Here is a 17280-nt window from a genome sequence, read left to right on the forward strand (position 1 = left end):
CAGGCGCAGACAAGAGCGCGGAAATTGGCTGGATTGGTGTGCAGCTGCTTAATTTTACCCCAGCGGGATTGGTTCTCGTTGAGCTCTTTGACTTCCTCGCATGCAGCAGCAATGACGGCTGCTTTGGCGCGGACTTGCTCGGCACTGGCGCCCTTGTAGATCTTTGCGAGCACGGCTTCAGCCTCTGCGATCTTGCCGTGGTAGATCAATTGACGTGGAGACTCGGGGCAGAAGGGCAACAGACAGGCCAGGAGGATCGCCGGGACACCTCCAAGGCCAACCATGTAGCGCCAACCATTAGGACTAGGATCGTCAGAATACAAAGGTGGTGCAATTGTGTTCGCGGCGTCAGACTTACACATGTGCAAACGCGGCTCCAATGCCATAGCTTATGACTTGACCGCCGGTAATTGACATATTGTTCAGGCCAATAAGTCGACCACGAACCTTGGTAGGAGCGATCTCGGCAACGTAGAGGGGTACGACCATGGCAGCTGAGCCCACGCCGAACCCAACCACCAATCTTCCGACGGACATCTGAGCAATAGTGTACGCGGCTGCCTGTAGGAGAGCTCCCACAGTGAAGAGAACACAGCCGACGTAGATTGCAATCTTGCGACCATACTGTGATTTGAAATGTCAGAAGCTGCTTTCAAGTGTGGTAAAGGGAAGATGCTACCTTGTCGGCGGTCAAACCTGCTATGATTGAACCAATAAAGGCACCACCGGAACAAAGAGACGTGATCAATTCCTTCTCGCTCGATGTGACTGGACGATTGTTCAAATCGCTGTGCAGGTACACCAAGACGGCAGAAATGATACCAGTATCGTAGCCAAAAAGGGAGCCTGCAATGGACGCGGTGGCCGAGATAAGCCAGACGTACCATGACACGGCAATGTCGTCAATGTCCTGGGTTGAGTCATCGTCGTTGACTTCCACGTGAGTTGAGTCAGGAAAGACCATGGCCAAGTTGGCCTTGTCGAAGCTCCTTCTAATGGAATCTCGGCGACTGCCAGGTGCAGATGCCGAGTTGCGGCGGTCGAAGGAGGCTCTCATCGCGCTGTCTGGTCGAAGGCTGCTACGGCCGACCTGGTTGGTTTCCATGTGTTCGAACTTTCTGCTCTTCTCCTGGACGGCTTGCTCAAAAGCCATATGATCTCGATTAGCCATCTTTTGCGTTAAGTGTTGTGCAAACGTATGAAGATAATTTGTAAGAAGCCCGGGAGATTTGTTGGCTTGGCGACTAGGTTCTGCGCTTGAGAAGCTTGGCCGTTGCGACGACTGAGTCGGAGGAGCACAAAGTCGTATTATATAGGCGTGAGGAAGATACTTTGAAGAGTTCCCGGCAGGGAAGTGCCCATGGGGTTGAAGGTTGCTCTAGATCGGAAAGACCGTTACATGCGTGTAATGATGTAGAGGTAAGGTCATTCCAAAGCTACGGCCAAATGCCGACCAATCTGTGCTCGTGGCAAGATTGATTTCCGTCGCTCTACGTGACCAAATCATCTGTGTGGGAATCCTACGGCGTTTGTGGCGAAGTTGGAAGATCCGGGGTGTTGACTGGCCACTGTCTAGAGTGACAACACAGACATGTAGAGGGAGGAATGTTCGGCGAGTAGATTCCTGCGAAGCTGGTAAAGGGTCTGGGGCTCCGAACTTGACATCAAACTGTGGGGGCAAGCCAGCGAGGGAATGAAGCCCAACTTGGACGAATGGAACCCACTTCAAGGGCTTCGGCGAGCTCGACCAGTTCAAGTTGCTACTCCGTACGGGGCTGGACTCCATCCATGGAACAACAAGCGGGTAAAAAGTTGCCACAGCGTTGTTCCAGCACGCCAGTGTAGGCACGTAGTCAAGCTGGTCATCAATTTGATTCAGTCACTTGATTATAGTGAATATGTAAAGCATGGCTACGGTATCAACTCCTCATCAACAAAAGGTGCAGAAACATCTCGCAAGACGCTGACCTCAGATTTCGTGCACCTCCAGCAAATTAAGCTTCCTCAATGCACTTTCTCCTCCACACCTTGAGTGGCATGGGCCCTGGAGACAAGTTAAAGTTCTCTCTCCTCGTAGGCTCCCATTCTGGATGAGGGAGAGCAAACTCGTAGCGATGAAGTAGTGATGCCAGCAGCACCATCTGCTCCAAATAGCTAATGTTTCTACCAATGCATCCTCTTGCACCCGCCGAGAAAGCAATGAAAAATGGCTGCAAATTTTTCCCCTCCTCACCCATCCATCTGTCGGGGTTATACATCTCTGAGTCGGGGAAGACATCGGCATCCCTGTGGGCGACATAAGAAGAAATTGAGACTGTGGTATTGCCGGGAATGTATTCCTCAACCACCGCAGCACCCTCGGGTGGCGTCTTACGAGGAAGGCCAAAGGTGGTGGGTGGAAATAGTCGCATGCTCTCATCCAAACAGGCTCGCAGGTAAGGGAGGTGCTTGACCTTGTCGTAGGGAGCAACGACCTCGTCCTCGTCCAGAGTACCATCAATCTCTTCACGAAGGTTCTGCAAACATCGAGGGTTCTTCAGCAGCAAGTACATGACATTGTTCATGGCGATAGCGGTCGTATCGGAACCCGCATTCATCATGATGCTGACTTCAGCAACCATTTCACCCCATTCTAGGTCATTGGGACCACCATATTTGTCGAACAAAAGGGCAGAGAAAAAGTCGTTAAGCTTCTCACCAGCCTGAAATCTCTTGAAACGTGTCGTCGCCCGGTTGCGGACGATGCCATCCCAGTCTTTATTGAGGCCCCATTTTCGACGATATGTCGGTGACACTAGTTTGCTGATGCGGACCAGCGTTTCGAACCATTTATACGACCAGACTAAATTCGACTGAGCCCAAGCGGTGGCATGCAAACATTCTCTAAAATGGACTTGCTTCAATGTGCCGTCAGGACCCTCTGAGGTGACCAAATCATCGCCACGCTCGAGAAACCCAAGGTCCTCACTAAGTCCAATATTGGCAATTGCGCAGACAGTGAAGAGGTTGGTCCACATTCGATAGTCTACCGTTTGGTCTTCTGGCGACGGGAGGTCTCCTGCAGCCAATGGTTCGGTGCATCGATCATCGAACGACTTGATCAGTCGACTTGTGACATCAGCCACCTTGTGCTCCCAACCCTCGAGATTTTTGATGGCATAGGCACTCGACAGCATTTTCCTCTTGCGGGCGTGCTCGGGCCTGTCAACGACATCCGCCAGATGGTAATGGGTGCCTGCCAGCACGTCGTACATTGTGTCTTTGATGCATTTTGTGTTGTGCCCATAAATATCCTTGATGGCTTCCTTCTTGCTGAAAGATAGAGAGTTCGGCCCAATGCGAATAACGGGGTGTTTCTTGTGGGCGTTGAGTAAAGTCTGAGATCGAAATCCTTTGTGTGCCTCGTATATGAATGGGAGATCCGAGATACCAGAAAGTATCGACAAGGTCGGATATTTGCGGAGACCTTTGGGGTCACGGAAGTAGTTGATGAGAGGAACAAGGACAAGGTAGCCAAATGCAGCCGCAGCCGTGACAACAGAAAAGAAGTAACCCAGCATCCTGAGCTGAACGTATATTGGAAGGAAGACAAGGTGATTTCGTGATGATCCGACTGGATTCCAAGAGCAGGGGCAATCTATATCCTCTCAGTGGCACACAACCTTCCCGCCCTGGCCGAGAGACCAGATCACGTTTTCATATCTCCATTACCTACAATCGGGGCAGATGTCGCAAAAATAGAAGGCTGATCCACCTCCACAGGGACCTGGGAGTTCACACCGCAAATGACAGACCTGCATGGATCTTCCCCGGGCTAGCGCTTTCTCAAGAGGGGTAGTTTTCCGCCGAGGGTTGCCAACCGTATCTATTTAGAAACACACGCCGGGATATCCCGCCGAAGGGTTCATGTCCTCCCTCTCTTTCTCTTCTAGACCCCCCTTGGAGGTTACTTTCGCCGGCCCCAGGGGATCAGCTTCAGAGTTGCTGCTGTGCAAGCGTGGCGTCTGTGGATAAACATGTCCAACCAAAGCTCACAGCGACGCCTCGGACTTGGGATTGCGGCGCCACACCTGGACCACAGAATATATGACAATGGATTCTCAAGCAGGACACAAAAGTAAAAGAAGCATCTTTCTCCCAACAGCGGTCTGCAAGTTGGACAAGAATGTCGTTCACACTGGTAGAGTTCAGCAGACTGGCTCGGCTCCCAGAACTCCTTCGGCAATTGATCAAGAATCCCGGACTAGATGACCTTCTCATACTCGCGATCTTGCTCGCCGGCAGCATCACATATTTTGGGTGCGGCATAATATGGGACAAGCCCGATCCATATCACTACAAGTGGTTCGAAAGGCCTCAAGCTGGCGCCTCAGTCCCAGGTGCCGCCACCAAAGCTACACGGAATATCGCACAATCGCTTGCCGAAACAGGTCATCAAGCGGTTATCTTCTGGGGTTCTCAGTCTGGCACCGCAGAAGGCTTCGCACATCGCCTAGCAAGAGATTTCCACGGCCGCCTCAAGCTCGAAGTGTTAGTGGCCGATGTCTCGGACTATGATCATCACACCATCGCCGAATTATCTGAGTCTCAGTATGCCATCTTCATCATGTCCACATACGGCGAAGGCGATCCCAGCGACAATTCTACCAGCTTTCTGAGTTGGCTACAATCAAAACCTCAAGTGTCATTTGCCAATCTGAGGTACGCCGCTTTCGGCTGCGGGAACAGCAACTACAAGCGCTACAATGCAGTGATCGACACCGTCGTTGCTTCGCTGCAAGGCCTCGGGGCTCAGAAGATCCTTCCTGTGGGAAAAGCCGACGAGGCCCAAGGTAGTACGGACGAAGATTTCATGGAGTGGAAAACGAGCTTGCTCCACGAGTTTTGCACCCAGCTAGGTCTCACCGAGTCTGAACCGGTATACGAGCCAGCGATAAAAATCGTCTTCGACGAGTCCATCGACTCGAGCGGCATCTACTTGGGCGAACCCCTGAAACAATCTTCCACCGAAGTCTCGACCGGGCCATCGACCGCAATAGTTCCCTTGCCGATAACTTCAGCTCAAGAGCTTCTCAGTGACACGTCAGAAATGCGCAGCTGCCTGCATCTCGAAATTAACCTGTCCGAGCACCCAGAAGTCAAATACAAGACAGGCGATCACCTAGCCGTCCGGCCGATCAATCCGATCTCTGAGGTTAAGGCACTTGTCGATGTCCTAGGTCTCAGGGGCCGCGAGGACATCCCTATCATGATTCAACGTTCTGAATCGACCTCTGAAAAGCTCAACCTACCGTCCCCAACCACGATATCTGCGCTCTTCAGCCATTATCTCGAGATCTGTGCGCCTGTCTCTCGCGAGACGGTCATGTCCCTAGCACAGATCGCCAGCTCCTCTTCTGCAAAGGATCAGCTCCTAGCCCTGGCCTCGGACAAGAGTGTCTTTTCTGCATTCTTGGCCAAAACACACATTACCTTCAATCGGCTTCTGAGACATATCCAGGGCGTTGATCCTAGCGCCAGTTGGTCTAGCCTCCCCCTATCTTTTGTCATTGAGTCGCTCCGGCCGATGCAATCTCGCTATTATTCCATCTCCAGCTCAAGCATAACATCACCCCGGCGTGCTGCCATCACAGTTGCCAACAATCCAAAGCCTCTGCTTGGAGAAAAAGCCACTTTCATCCCCGGATTGGCAAGCACATACCTCTCCACTTTCACATCGGATGGCCCTTCACCCCTCAGTGCGCTCTACCCGCGCATTGTCAACCCGAGCCTGCCAATAACGACAAACTCGGCATCAACAAGTATTCTTCATGCCTCGATCCGGCATTCCACATTCAAGCTACCTGCGTCATTGAGTCTCCCAATCATCATGGTTGCAGCCGGCACAGGCATTGCTCCATTCCGTGCCTTCATACATGAGCGCGCTCGTCTCGCACGGCTCCAGGGTCACAGGGGCCCTGTCGGCCGGATGATCCTGATTTTTGGCTGCCGACATCCGGACCAGGACCTCTTGTACAAGGAGGACTTGGAGCAGTTGCAATCGAGCCTGCCGGGGCTGGAGATTGTATATGCATTCTCGCGCGTGGAAGGTCAGAAGAAGGTCTACGTTCAGGACCGCGTGGCCGAGCGACAAGATGATTTGGTTGACATGCTCCTCAAAGAGGATGCAGCCTTGTATCTCTGTGGATCGGCGGCCATGGCCCGAGAAGTTGGCAAGCGGCTCGGCGAAGGAGTCAAAGAGGCAAGATCATATGATGATGACAGGTTGAACAATTGGAGGAAAGAGAGAAAGCGACTGAAAAGATGGCAGGAAGATGTTTGGGGATGATTTGATCTACGAATAGAATATTTGTCCTCTCAAAACGAAACTGTACAGCCGTAGAAAGTATGCCTTGTACACAATATGCCAGTCAGCGTGACCTAGTTATGCGCAGACGGTCACAATGTCTCGACGAACATTCGCGTTATTACGTTTGTGCCACATGAATCGTATCATCTCATCTCGAAGACGACGTGGCGGTGTCATTCGCTCGCTCTGTGCCATGCCTCTTTCAGAGTCTGTCTCGTATCACCAGCAGGCCAACCATTGGTCTCCATCTCGTCCAAAAGTCCGAGCAAAGCCTCTTGTTCCAGCGGGTCTTGAAAATATTCTCCACACATGGCAATGGCCAGAAAAGCCGTGACCAAGGCTGGAGGGCACTTGCGATTACTCGTGGCAATGCCGCAGAGACGTAACACGGCCGCCTGTACCTCGCTAGACAAGGAACGCATACTTGCAATGTAGCCTGGTCCAAGCTTTGGTCGTGTAGGATCGTAGACTGAGAGCAGAATCTTCGCGAGTTCCACATATTGTACTCCCACCACGTGACAATCGACCATGTAGCATATTTGTGGAAAGACTTCTCCTTTGAAGCGGTTGGGATCCCGGTAATAGATCGGTTCGAAACTGGCAGGCAGAACCTCTCTCCACGTCTTCTCATAGCGCTTCAAGGTCAGCCAACGATCTTTCGTTGACTCAACGGGCTTTTGCTGCGACGCCTGGTCTTTGTTGTCATTGTAGCAAAATTCTAGCACATCCGCGCAGAACACAACCAACCGATCGGCCCAGACGGCGTCCTCGGCGGGCGAGAAACTGCGGAACGCTTCGCAACGGGCGAGAGAGAGATTGAAAGGCCGCTGCTTCAAGAAGGCGCTGTGGACCTCTTGTCTGAAAGCTACCCAGAAACCTGCCTGGCGCAGCCCGTCGGTACGCCAATGTGAAGGAAATTCGTTGCGGCTGGAGATCTGGGAAGGAGCGTTCGGAGATGATGTGATCTGAGGCGAGAAGAGCAAAGATCCGTACGGATTTGTGGCTATTTCGGGCCCGGTAATCACGGGAGAGCTGTGCGGGACCACAGGTGCAGAAGGGATTTGAGCGTCAATAAAGACATTGATCACGCGCAGAAAGAGCTCATTGTCACCCGGGTCTTCACGGAGCGGCGCATCAATCTCCTCGTAGAAGCGCAGGATGATTGCGGCAGCGAGGAGACTTGCGTCTTGCGGCTGCTCCATATTCATACTCCGCTGGACCAAATCTTTTATACACTCGCTATGATAGTGTAATGCCGTCTCTTCGGTGAGGTCGGGTAAGACCTCACCATCGTGAACGTAGACAAAACCAGGTTTCGACATCGGATTGCAGACACGTGTCATGTGACGCGCCGAAGATGCGAGTAACGCGGTTTTCAAGGGTGGACACCAGCGGGCTCGATGGGGCACAATCAGTGCAAAGTGTTTCTCGGGGTCGCAGATGTCAAACCAGCACGCCAGTACATCAATGAAGTATCGTAAAAGTGTGACTTCGAGCTCAGAGCTGGCGGTCTGAGATACAGCGCTGGGAGGTATTTTGACAAGGCCACTCGAAAAAGAGCTCCGTGTGGAGGTGTCTCTGACACTGCGGCTCTGGGTGGTAGAGGGAAAGGGCACTGAGGTCTGGGAGCCAGAAAACCCCCGCAGGCGATCTGACTGGCCAGCTGTGGACTGCTCGGTCTGGAAGCGCTGCTTCCATGATGTGTCACATAATTGTGAAGAATCGCGAAGGCAGTCGCTGGGCGAGGAATTGGCATCAGCTGTCGAGAATAATGCTGTAGAGGGGTTTTGGAATTCCTCAGGTAGGTCGTCGGCTGTATATGTTGGTGTGAAATCAGGGTCAAGTTGAGAAGCATCTGCAATGTCAGATTGTGATTGTGCGCTCCCTCCTTCTTCCTGCATCTGTCCATTTCGCTGTTCGTGTTGTTGGTCCTGCTGCTGGTCCTGCCGCTGCCGTCGTTCCCGTTGCGATTCATGGTCGATGTCGGAATCTTCTTCACTTTGACCATATATCGCTGCTATCTCGGCAGTTTCGTCAATGTACTTTAGTTCTGCAACGCTTGGTGTCAGACATCCCGGAGTACCATTGGGCTAACGACTGCTTCAACGCGAGAGCGGATAAGGGAGAACATTGCCGCCGCCGTACCGAAGACGAGGTTTGCTGAGGGCTGCTGAGGCTGTTTGGAGAACCACCTACCGGAAGATTTGTTTGGTCTCACCCAGACTTGACTGGCAGCGAATCCTTTAGAATCATATTTTGCACTAGACCCGTGCCTGAACTTGACACGATCAGCGGTTCGAATGCACTTCTCGCCACTTTTTTGACACCTGGCGCAGACCGAGCTGGCGTAATCACCTGGAGTTGTTCAGATACCCGACATATTGACCGGGCTGGGCACAGACTCACACTTGAGATGCTTCCCTGTGCACAAATGTCAATATTTCGCGCAAGAGGTCAACAGCGGTGGAGACTTATCTGCAATTGTCACAAGGGGCTAGGCGACGCTTGCGTCTGACCCCAGCTCCCAAGTCGCCGTCACTGTCGCCATTCTCAACCACGATGCGTAACTCCGAGACCTTTGACGGGGTCAAGTCCATGGCATCTGCGCATTGCCGGCAAGAAAAGGGGTTTTCGGCGAGGTGGTCGTCGGGTGGAAGGGAGGGAGAATCAGGGTCTGAATCCTCGGCGAATCTTGCAAGATCCTCTTCTGTGCTTCAGGACTTTCTCTTTCCTTGGAATCGGACCGGGATTGGGAGCGGGGAAATATGTAGCCATGGCTTTCTTGGCGAACATTCCCCGCACACCCGCGGCGAGAGTTCAAGCTGGGGAATCATGATGTGACCGTACCACGCGTACGTACGCGCAGCTCCCCTACGTACTCCACGGGGCAGACCAAGACGCGCCAAGGGTTGTAACGACCGTTCAAGATTGTACGGAGCGGTCCTGACAGTTCACGACACGGTTGCGCTGGACCTAGAACGGCCGAGAAAATTCCGCGGAGTGTCACCGCGCTAGGCTTGCCTTGTTTCGCAGGACCCCGAAAGAGTCGCTTTGTGACCTCGTGGTTCAGGGTGCGTGCCGAGATCTTCTAGCTCCTCAAAATAAAAGCCATTACTGGATCAGTGTATGCTGAGGCATGAGCGATACAGCAGCCTCACCGGAGCGAGGATGTATTGAGGCAGGGAAGAGGTGCACGACATCACTGTACAATATATACATCCACCAAGACGCAGGAAATTGCAGCGAGGTATGATTGTCAACCCACCACAAGGTTACTTATCTACACAATTAATTTCAGTCCGACTTTTTTCAATCACACAGGACACGTAAAGATATTCTACCTGTACCCGAGATATATCGTTCGCCAGCATCCTCCCAAAGAAACACCCACAGTTAAGCAATGACGCTGCCCAACTATTCAAGTCTCAGGTGAACTTCTCATGGACTAAATTTTCCGATAATGCCCACAATCGGGCTGCATTAACACTTGATCGAGCCCGAGGATTGGCTTGATCACTGATCTGGCAATCAATCAGATACGCGCCGTAATTATCCTTTCCCACTTTTGTCACCGGTAAGCGAAGCTCCGGATCGGTCGCAGCAACAAGGGTAGTAGCTGCTCCAGCACCAAGTGTCTTGATATGGATCTTCCCCTCTTTGTCTCACCGCTGAATGGCCGTAACAACTTCAGGAGGACTACTCCTATTCAGCTCGGTGGGGATGACACCAGAGTTCAATGCCAGGCTTAAGGTGCCATACTTAGAGTGGAATTTGTGATTCAGGCCGATACTGAATAAAGCATTAGCCACCTTACTTTGGCTATATCCTTCTCGAGGAATGTATAATTCCTCCTCTGGGTTGGCCGTGCCCCAAGCCTTGAGCTCAGAGTATGCTGGCTGTTCATCGGGCGGTAGTGTTCTGTTTACTTGCTCAAAGTTGATATCACTCCAGCGGACTCCACCTGACATTGCGGTCGAAGAGCTGAGATTGACGATCCGTGTCGCTCCCTTGGGTTTCCCTTTTGCAGCGTCGGCAAGTTTAGGGAGGATCAGATTCGTGAAGAGGAAATGTCCGATATGATTGGTGGCGAAGTGCAGTCCAATCCCGTCCTCACTCAGTCTACGTTCAGGAATGAGCATTACGCCGGCACTGTTGACCAAAACATCGATGGTGGGCACATCAGACCAAGAAAGAACTTCAGCTGCAGCTTGACGGACCGCTCGCTGGCTGGACAAGTCGAGCGTAAGAGCACGATATTCCACATCGGGATACTCTTGTTGGAGCGACTCAATACTCTGCTGGATCTTCGACGGTGTGCGACCTGCAATAATGAGACGGGCGACAGATTCTGAAGCCTGATTGAACTGTATACCGTCAGTTGCAGGAGTATTACTGAAGGCTAGGTGAGCTGCGCGCCATCGACAATTCTACTTACGAATGCTTCTGACGTTGCATAGCCGATCCCTCCACGATTTACGCCAGTAGTGAGGATGGTTTTCCCACGGATGGAGTCTGGAACTCGGCTTGCAACTTCCAACGCCTCCGTGTCAGTATGGAATTCTTCATAAGTTGTTGCAGTCATTTGGTCGCTGTTTACTTCTGGGGTTTCGATGGGATGCACGAATCCAGAAAGAGACGAAAGTTGGTTTTCTTCCTGTTCAGCCACAGGTCTCGATTCCTGGCAGGACGGTGGGATCTCTTGATTGGACCCGGACCATAATGCAAGAGAGTTCACCTGATGTATCGTCTTGCGTATGTTCGCTCAATTCAGAACACTAAAGCAAATAACTGCTCAAACAGCCACCCGACAGTCTCCCGTCGAACATTTCGGCTGTGGTTCCTCTTCCCCGCCCACGGGGGCATATTTCGGGCTTCCCAAGCATCCCAGGGCGCGGCTTAGGAGGATGCCGTATCTATACACGCGGTCCATGGTTCAAAGCCATTCCACTTTTTTTGTTTATGCCCCCGGCCATATACCCTGGTGGGTATGGATTATGCTTGCCCACTTCACACATCCCGCAATAGTGACAATGCGCGGCACATGGCCACTTGATATCCCCGTGGGGGCAAGCCCCGGACCCAACTCAACTTGACTGGGGAGGTTGTACTTTGGCACAGGATATGATTGATATCGACTCTGCTAAGAATACTGGCTTTGTGCCCTCCCGCCAACTATAAGAGCATGCGCGGGACCTGAAAGGCGCAGGAAGTCGTTTATCTTTCTCTCCTGCTTCCAAATTTTGTCGCACGACAATCCCTTTTTGTGACACAAATCATGGCGTCCAAGGAACACACCGCTCATACTGAAGAGCGTCTGGAGTCTCCGGTCATTGGGCCAGACGAGGTATTCATGCCGGAATGTTACATTGACCCAGTGCTGATTGAGTGCAGATCGAACAGCACAACAGCGAGGTGCTGCTGACCGTAACAACGCTTGCCGATAAAAGTCTGGACCCTAACATCAAGCTTGCTAAAGATGGCAAAGTACGTGCTCAAGGCTCCCGTCACTTTTGTTGTTGCATGACTATTACTGACTGCCATTCCTTCCTAGACAATATTGGTGCCTCAACCAACTGACGACCCCAAGGATCCGTTGAACTGGAGCCCCTTCAAGAAGCACATGGCTTTGTTCCTGATTTCTTTTGGCTCGTTTGCTGGCGACTTCGGTGCCGGCTCCGGAGTAGCTGTTGTCTTCCTGCAGGCCCAAGAATGGAATGTCTTACCGACAGCTAACCACGCCAACTCCCTCGCCGCTGTCATGTGTGGTGTGTCCGGAATCATCTGGATGCCGCTTCTTAACTCCTGGGGAAGGATGCCCGTCCTCTTTTGGTCTACAGTATTAGGCTTCTTCTTCACGCTGGGAACGGTTTTAGCGCCAAACTTCCCCGTTCACTACGCCTTACGTGTCTTACAGGCCGTAACCCAGAGTACGGGCCAGACTATTGGCTTAGCTTTCGTCGAAGATTGTTTCTTCTTCCATGAACACGCGCGGAAGATCGGTATCTGGTACGCTATCTACCTCAGCTCACCTTTCTTGGCTCCGATGTTTGCCAATTTCATTGTTGGGACCACGGGCCAGTGGCACACTATCTTCTGGTGTGTTTTCGCGTGGGCAGGAGCTCTAATCTGCATGATTCTGGCTTTTGGGGACGAAAGTTATTACAACCGTACGGTCCCAGTCAACGAACAACCGCCCCGGCCCAAGGACCACGGGAGCCGCCTGCTCCGGGTGATAGGAGTCTGGCAGATCAAACACCATTCGGAATACTTTGCCACGATCGCAAGCTCCTATCTGCGGCTTATCCAGGTTTTTCTTAAGCCGGTAATCTTATTAACAATGCTGTTTTACGCTGCCATTTTCATGTGGATGATCGGGCTCTACCTTTCATCAGTCATTATCCTCGGCACGCCGGCCGCTCTTGGTGGTTACGGCTTGGCACCGGTGTCGGTGGGATATGTATTCTTTTCGCCCCTGGTTGGCGTCCTCCTCGGCGAACTCTTTGGGCATTTCTTCAATGATTTCATCGTCAGGGCGTACGGAAAGCGTCATAAAGGGTACTTCGTTCCTGAGGTTCGCCTTTGGTCAACCTATATTGGTCTAGCTTTCATGGTGCCCGGTCTGATCATCGTTGGAGAGACGTTACAACACAAACTCAGTGTGGCTGGCATTGTATTCGGTTGGGGCATGGATGTCCTCGGAGTTATGGTCACCTCGGTAGCTACCGTCGCCTTCGCCCTCGATTGTTATTTATCGGCATCAGGCGAGGTTTCGGCACTCATCAACATGGCTCGGGTGGGGGCCGGGTTTGCCGTTCCTTACTTTGTCGACTCGTGGGTGGAGAAACAAGGTTATGCCCTCACGTTTGGGCTGCAAGCTGTCGTTGTCGTTGCGGCTTTCATCATTCTTATCTGTATCCAAGTATATGGGGGAAGACTTCGAGCCTGGGCTGGTCCGGTCAACCCACTGAAAGTGTCCGGATCTCGACACGGGTAACTGCGTTTCCTTGAGGATTGAAGAGCGCTTGGTTTGTTTTAGGGGCAGATGACTAGGATATATCGTCCGATGTTTGTACCTTAATTTTCAAGACGGACAACATTTTACAGTCCAACTCGATACACCGACTGACACCATATAGGCTATCTAAAGCAATTATTAATTTCCTTGTTTCACTTGCCTGTAACGGCCGGGTGCCGGGTGAGCCCCGCTGCTGATGTGCGACTCAAACTACTTCTCATCTAATAATCCCCATGCTGAGGCTTGGTCTGGAGACCCGATCCTGCTAAATTTTAATGCTTCATGACTTGATCACTAGCGAAATATCTGAAAGAATCTGTAGAAGCCATCGAGACTGTTATGATACCCCTATTGCGCAAGTCTATAGACTATAATGCCCTATTGACTCGTCGTAGCTTCACGTCCAGGGGACCCTTATCCCAAAAAGACAGGATCTTCTGCTCATTCCATCGACCACTGTTCGGCATCAACTCAAGGTCGAAATTCCACAGCATCCGAGCCAGAATCAGCCGCATCTCTACATATGCGAGACTAGAAAGGTCAAACACAGTGGTCAGCATCACAACTATGTGGACGTGCAGGGTGTAACAGAGGGTGAAATCATACTTTTTGCCCAGACAATTGCGAGGGCCGAATTGAAAAGGCTGAACAACCTCTCTGACATCCTGGGTGAATCGTAGATCATCCATCCAACGCTCTGGGATGAACTCTTCGGGTAAGGTGAAGTTGTGCTTGGAATGGTATGAAGCCCAATGGGGAACCGATACAACCGTCTATTTTTTGGCAGCGTTAGTTGGTCATCGTTATCTGTGGAGACAGGGAACACGCAAGACCCTTGCAGCCTTTTGGGAAGTGCGTGCTGTTTGGGGTAGAAAGGTGCACTCACTCCTTCTGTGATCTCATATCCGTCCACAATAGCGCCGCCACTGGGGGCAATACGTCCCAGACCTCCGGGGGAGGGAGGATAGATCCGTAAGCCCTCATTCAGGACTGCAAGTAAGTATTTGGCATTTGTGACCGAGATGGACGTGATGTCTTCTTCTTTGGCAAACATGGTTCGAATCTCCCGTACCAAGGTTTGGTAGACTCTCGGGTTCTTCAATAACCAAAAGGTAGTACCGCTGAGGAGGGTCGCTGTGGTCTCGCTGCCTGCCAGGATCAAGATATTGGCGTTCTCGCCGATCTCATCTGGAGTCATGCCTTTTTCATCATTGAAGCGGAGAATGTAGGACATGAAATCTTCCCTTTCCGTGTTCCCCGTCTCGAGCCTTTTCTGTGCTTTCGAGAAACTCAACTGGAGATGATCCATTTGGTTCTTGACGAGGTCTTGAGGAATGAACCTGCGCAGAATGGGAGCTGCGATGGGGAGGCGTTTGATTGCCTGGTTGAAGACGGCCAGGCGGAACCCGTCAAAAATGGTGGCCACCCAGGGATGATACACGCCGGCCTCGAGACAGCCAAACGGCTCTCCAAATGCCAAATCACCGATAATATCAAAGGTGGTGAAGTTGTACCATTGAACCATATTGACTACTTGGTCCTCATCGGACCGTTTTGCCAATTGCTGAATGAGCAAGGTGAGGTAGTGATTTAGGACCCATTCCTGGCCTCGGAGCGCCTTCTCTGAAAATGCATGCGCAAGCAGCCGTCGATGTCGGCTGTGGTTGGCGTCGTCGGCCAGCAAGATGTTGTCAGCATTGGTCAGGGCACTTCGGTACAGCCGCATATCCTTCTGGAATGAAAGTTGGCCATGCCTTTTATGGCCGTAGATGGTCTGCCACCCCGTCGGGGTAATGAATGAGACATCGTTGGGAGTGAACCGCACCACGGGTCCGTACTTGTCGTGGAGATCTCTCAAAATGTACGGCCAGCGACCCGAGAGCAGTCCCGCCAGGTATGGGAGGTTAGAGGCCGCATAGAGTCTTGGGCCTGGAATTTTAGCGAGTGGGTGTACGAACGCATTGTATAGTGTCTTCACAACGACAGCGAAAAGTACCTGTCCCACAAGTCAGATGCCAGCAGATGCCAGACCCAGAGCTATCTCCGTGCTCGAGGCTTCTCGGTGAAGAACTTTAGCTGACCAGCAATACAACAAATGCGATGATCCTGACCAAGTGGTCGATAGATGCTAGTGAGGTGACCGATTTCGTTAAGGATGTCGCCATCTGGGCTCCCTATACATCCACAAAAGGTACCAGAATGCAAGTGGTACGAACAGATTCAAAAAAATAGGATGAGGATTTTGTAAGAATGTTGCAGTGATCTTTGGCACTTCAAGCCAATGCAGATAATTCACTGGAGTACGATGAATGAGTCTGGCATACTCCTGTTGACATTGTGTAATCAGTCGGATGCCACATCTTCCTGGACCAAGCACTTGAGTTCTTGGTGCCTAGCTCAGACTTGCGAACGTGCCGATACCAGAGCGAGACCACCAAGAGCGCGACTTACGCGCCGGTCTGGCTTCTCCACACGACCGGCATACATCGTGCTGCGAGCCGGATACCGGAGGTGAAAATAGAAAAGATTGGAGTCCATCCGCGGTAAGGGAGTTTGCACCATCTCATCGTAAAATACGGGGAAGCCGGAAGAGCAAAATGTGTTCAACTGTCGGCAAGCAGATGATCTGCCGTCCAAGCGCAGATGTTCCAACTCGGATTGCGTTTGCATCTCGTTTAGCCTGGCTCAAAGCAAAGGACTGAGAAGATTCATCAGCTTGTTTATGAAATGGTATTTTCCTTCCAATAGACTGTCAACACTTTCAACAACAATCGACAATGGCAGCATTCCCACTACCGAAAACATTGCCAGAGCTAGCAGATTGTTTACCACAACACCTGGACCTTTATTATGGCGGTCAATGGCACCAACCAATCGACGGACAATACGTCGAGACGTCAAATCCCGGCACTGGAAAAGTCATTACCAAGGTGGCTTTTGCAGGTGCGGCAGACACTGAAGCTGCCTTGAAGGCTGCTCAAGCCGCACTCCCAGCATGGCGAGCAACGCCGCCTCTGCAACGGGGAAAACTACTCAAGAAGGCGGCCCAGGTATTTCGTGACCACGCAGTTGAATTGGCTCTCCTCGATGCCGCCAACATTGGAAGTCCTATAGCTATCATGGCTTCGGACGCTCATTTTGCCGCCGAATACCTCGATTACTATGCAGGCTTGATCCCGGCTGTTACTGGCGAAACGGCTAATCTCGGAGATAAGACCTTCAACTACACGGTACGGGAGCCCCTCGGAGTGGTCGCGAGAATTGTGGCTTCAAACCATCCCATGATGTTTACCGGAACTAAGATGGGCCCTCCCCTGGCGATGGGAAACACCTTAGTGATCAAGACGCCCGAACAAGCACCATTGTCTGCTTTAAGACTGATGGAGCTCATTGGAGATATCTTCCCTCCTGGTGTCTTTAACGTGGTCTCCGGTGGCGTCGAATGCGGCAAAACGCTTGCAACTCACCCGATTGTCCGAAAAATCACGCTCATAGGTAGTTTACCAACAGGTCGCGCAATCCAAAAAGCCGCTGCAGACTCTCTAAAACTATCAGTTCTAGAGCTGGGAGGAAAGAATGCTCTTATTGCGTATCCTGACGCCGATATCGACCGCCTAGTCGAGGGTATCGTAGCAGGAATGAACTGGTCTTGGTGTGGCCAGTCATGCGGGTCGACATCGCGAGTATTCCTTCATGACGATATTCATGACAAGGTTTTGGGACTGGTCAAGTCAAAGCTGGAACAGAGCTACAAGCCTGGCAATCCCTTGAACCCTGCGACTACCATGGGCTCGCTCGTTAGCAAGGCCGCTCAAGATCGAGTGCTCCGGTATATCGACATTGGCAAAAGAGAAGGTGCTAAGCTCATTACTGGAGGAGAGGCACCGACAACTGATGACTGTAAAGACGGCTATTT

The 17280-nt window shown here is 51.7% G+C and overlaps 2 protein-coding genes across 2 annotated transcripts; both read right to left on the reverse strand.

The window, feature by feature from the left end:
* Nucleotides 1–6522: 6522 nt before the first annotated feature.
* PV06_10628 (uncharacterized protein) lies at nucleotides 6523–8946 on the reverse strand (the record flags this gene model as incomplete). Its single annotated transcript, XM_016412195.1, has 4 exons — nucleotides 6523–8399; nucleotides 8495–8704; nucleotides 8756–8770; nucleotides 8838–8946. The coding sequence occupies 4 exons, from the start codon at nucleotides 8944–8946 to the stop codon at nucleotides 6523–6525; spliced, it is 2211 nt and encodes a 736-aa protein (XP_016257503.1).
* A 4786-nt stretch (nucleotides 8947–13732) lies between these two features.
* Nucleotides 13733–16034, reverse strand: PV06_10629 (uncharacterized protein; the record flags this gene model as incomplete). The annotated part of the gene is made up of 4 exons (XM_016412196.1): nucleotides 13733–13895; nucleotides 13971–14137; nucleotides 14251–15360; nucleotides 15816–16034. The coding sequence occupies 4 exons, from the start codon at nucleotides 16032–16034 to the stop codon at nucleotides 13733–13735; spliced, it is 1659 nt and encodes a 552-aa protein (XP_016257504.1).
* Between the last annotated feature and the right edge of the window lie 1246 nt (nucleotides 16035–17280).

The sequence above is a fragment of the Exophiala oligosperma genome, assembly GCF_000835515.1.
Source record: "Exophiala oligosperma strain CBS 72588 unplaced genomic scaffold supercont1.14, whole genome shotgun sequence".
Classification (NCBI taxonomy): domain Eukaryota; kingdom Fungi; phylum Ascomycota; class Eurotiomycetes; order Chaetothyriales; family Herpotrichiellaceae; genus Exophiala; species Exophiala oligosperma.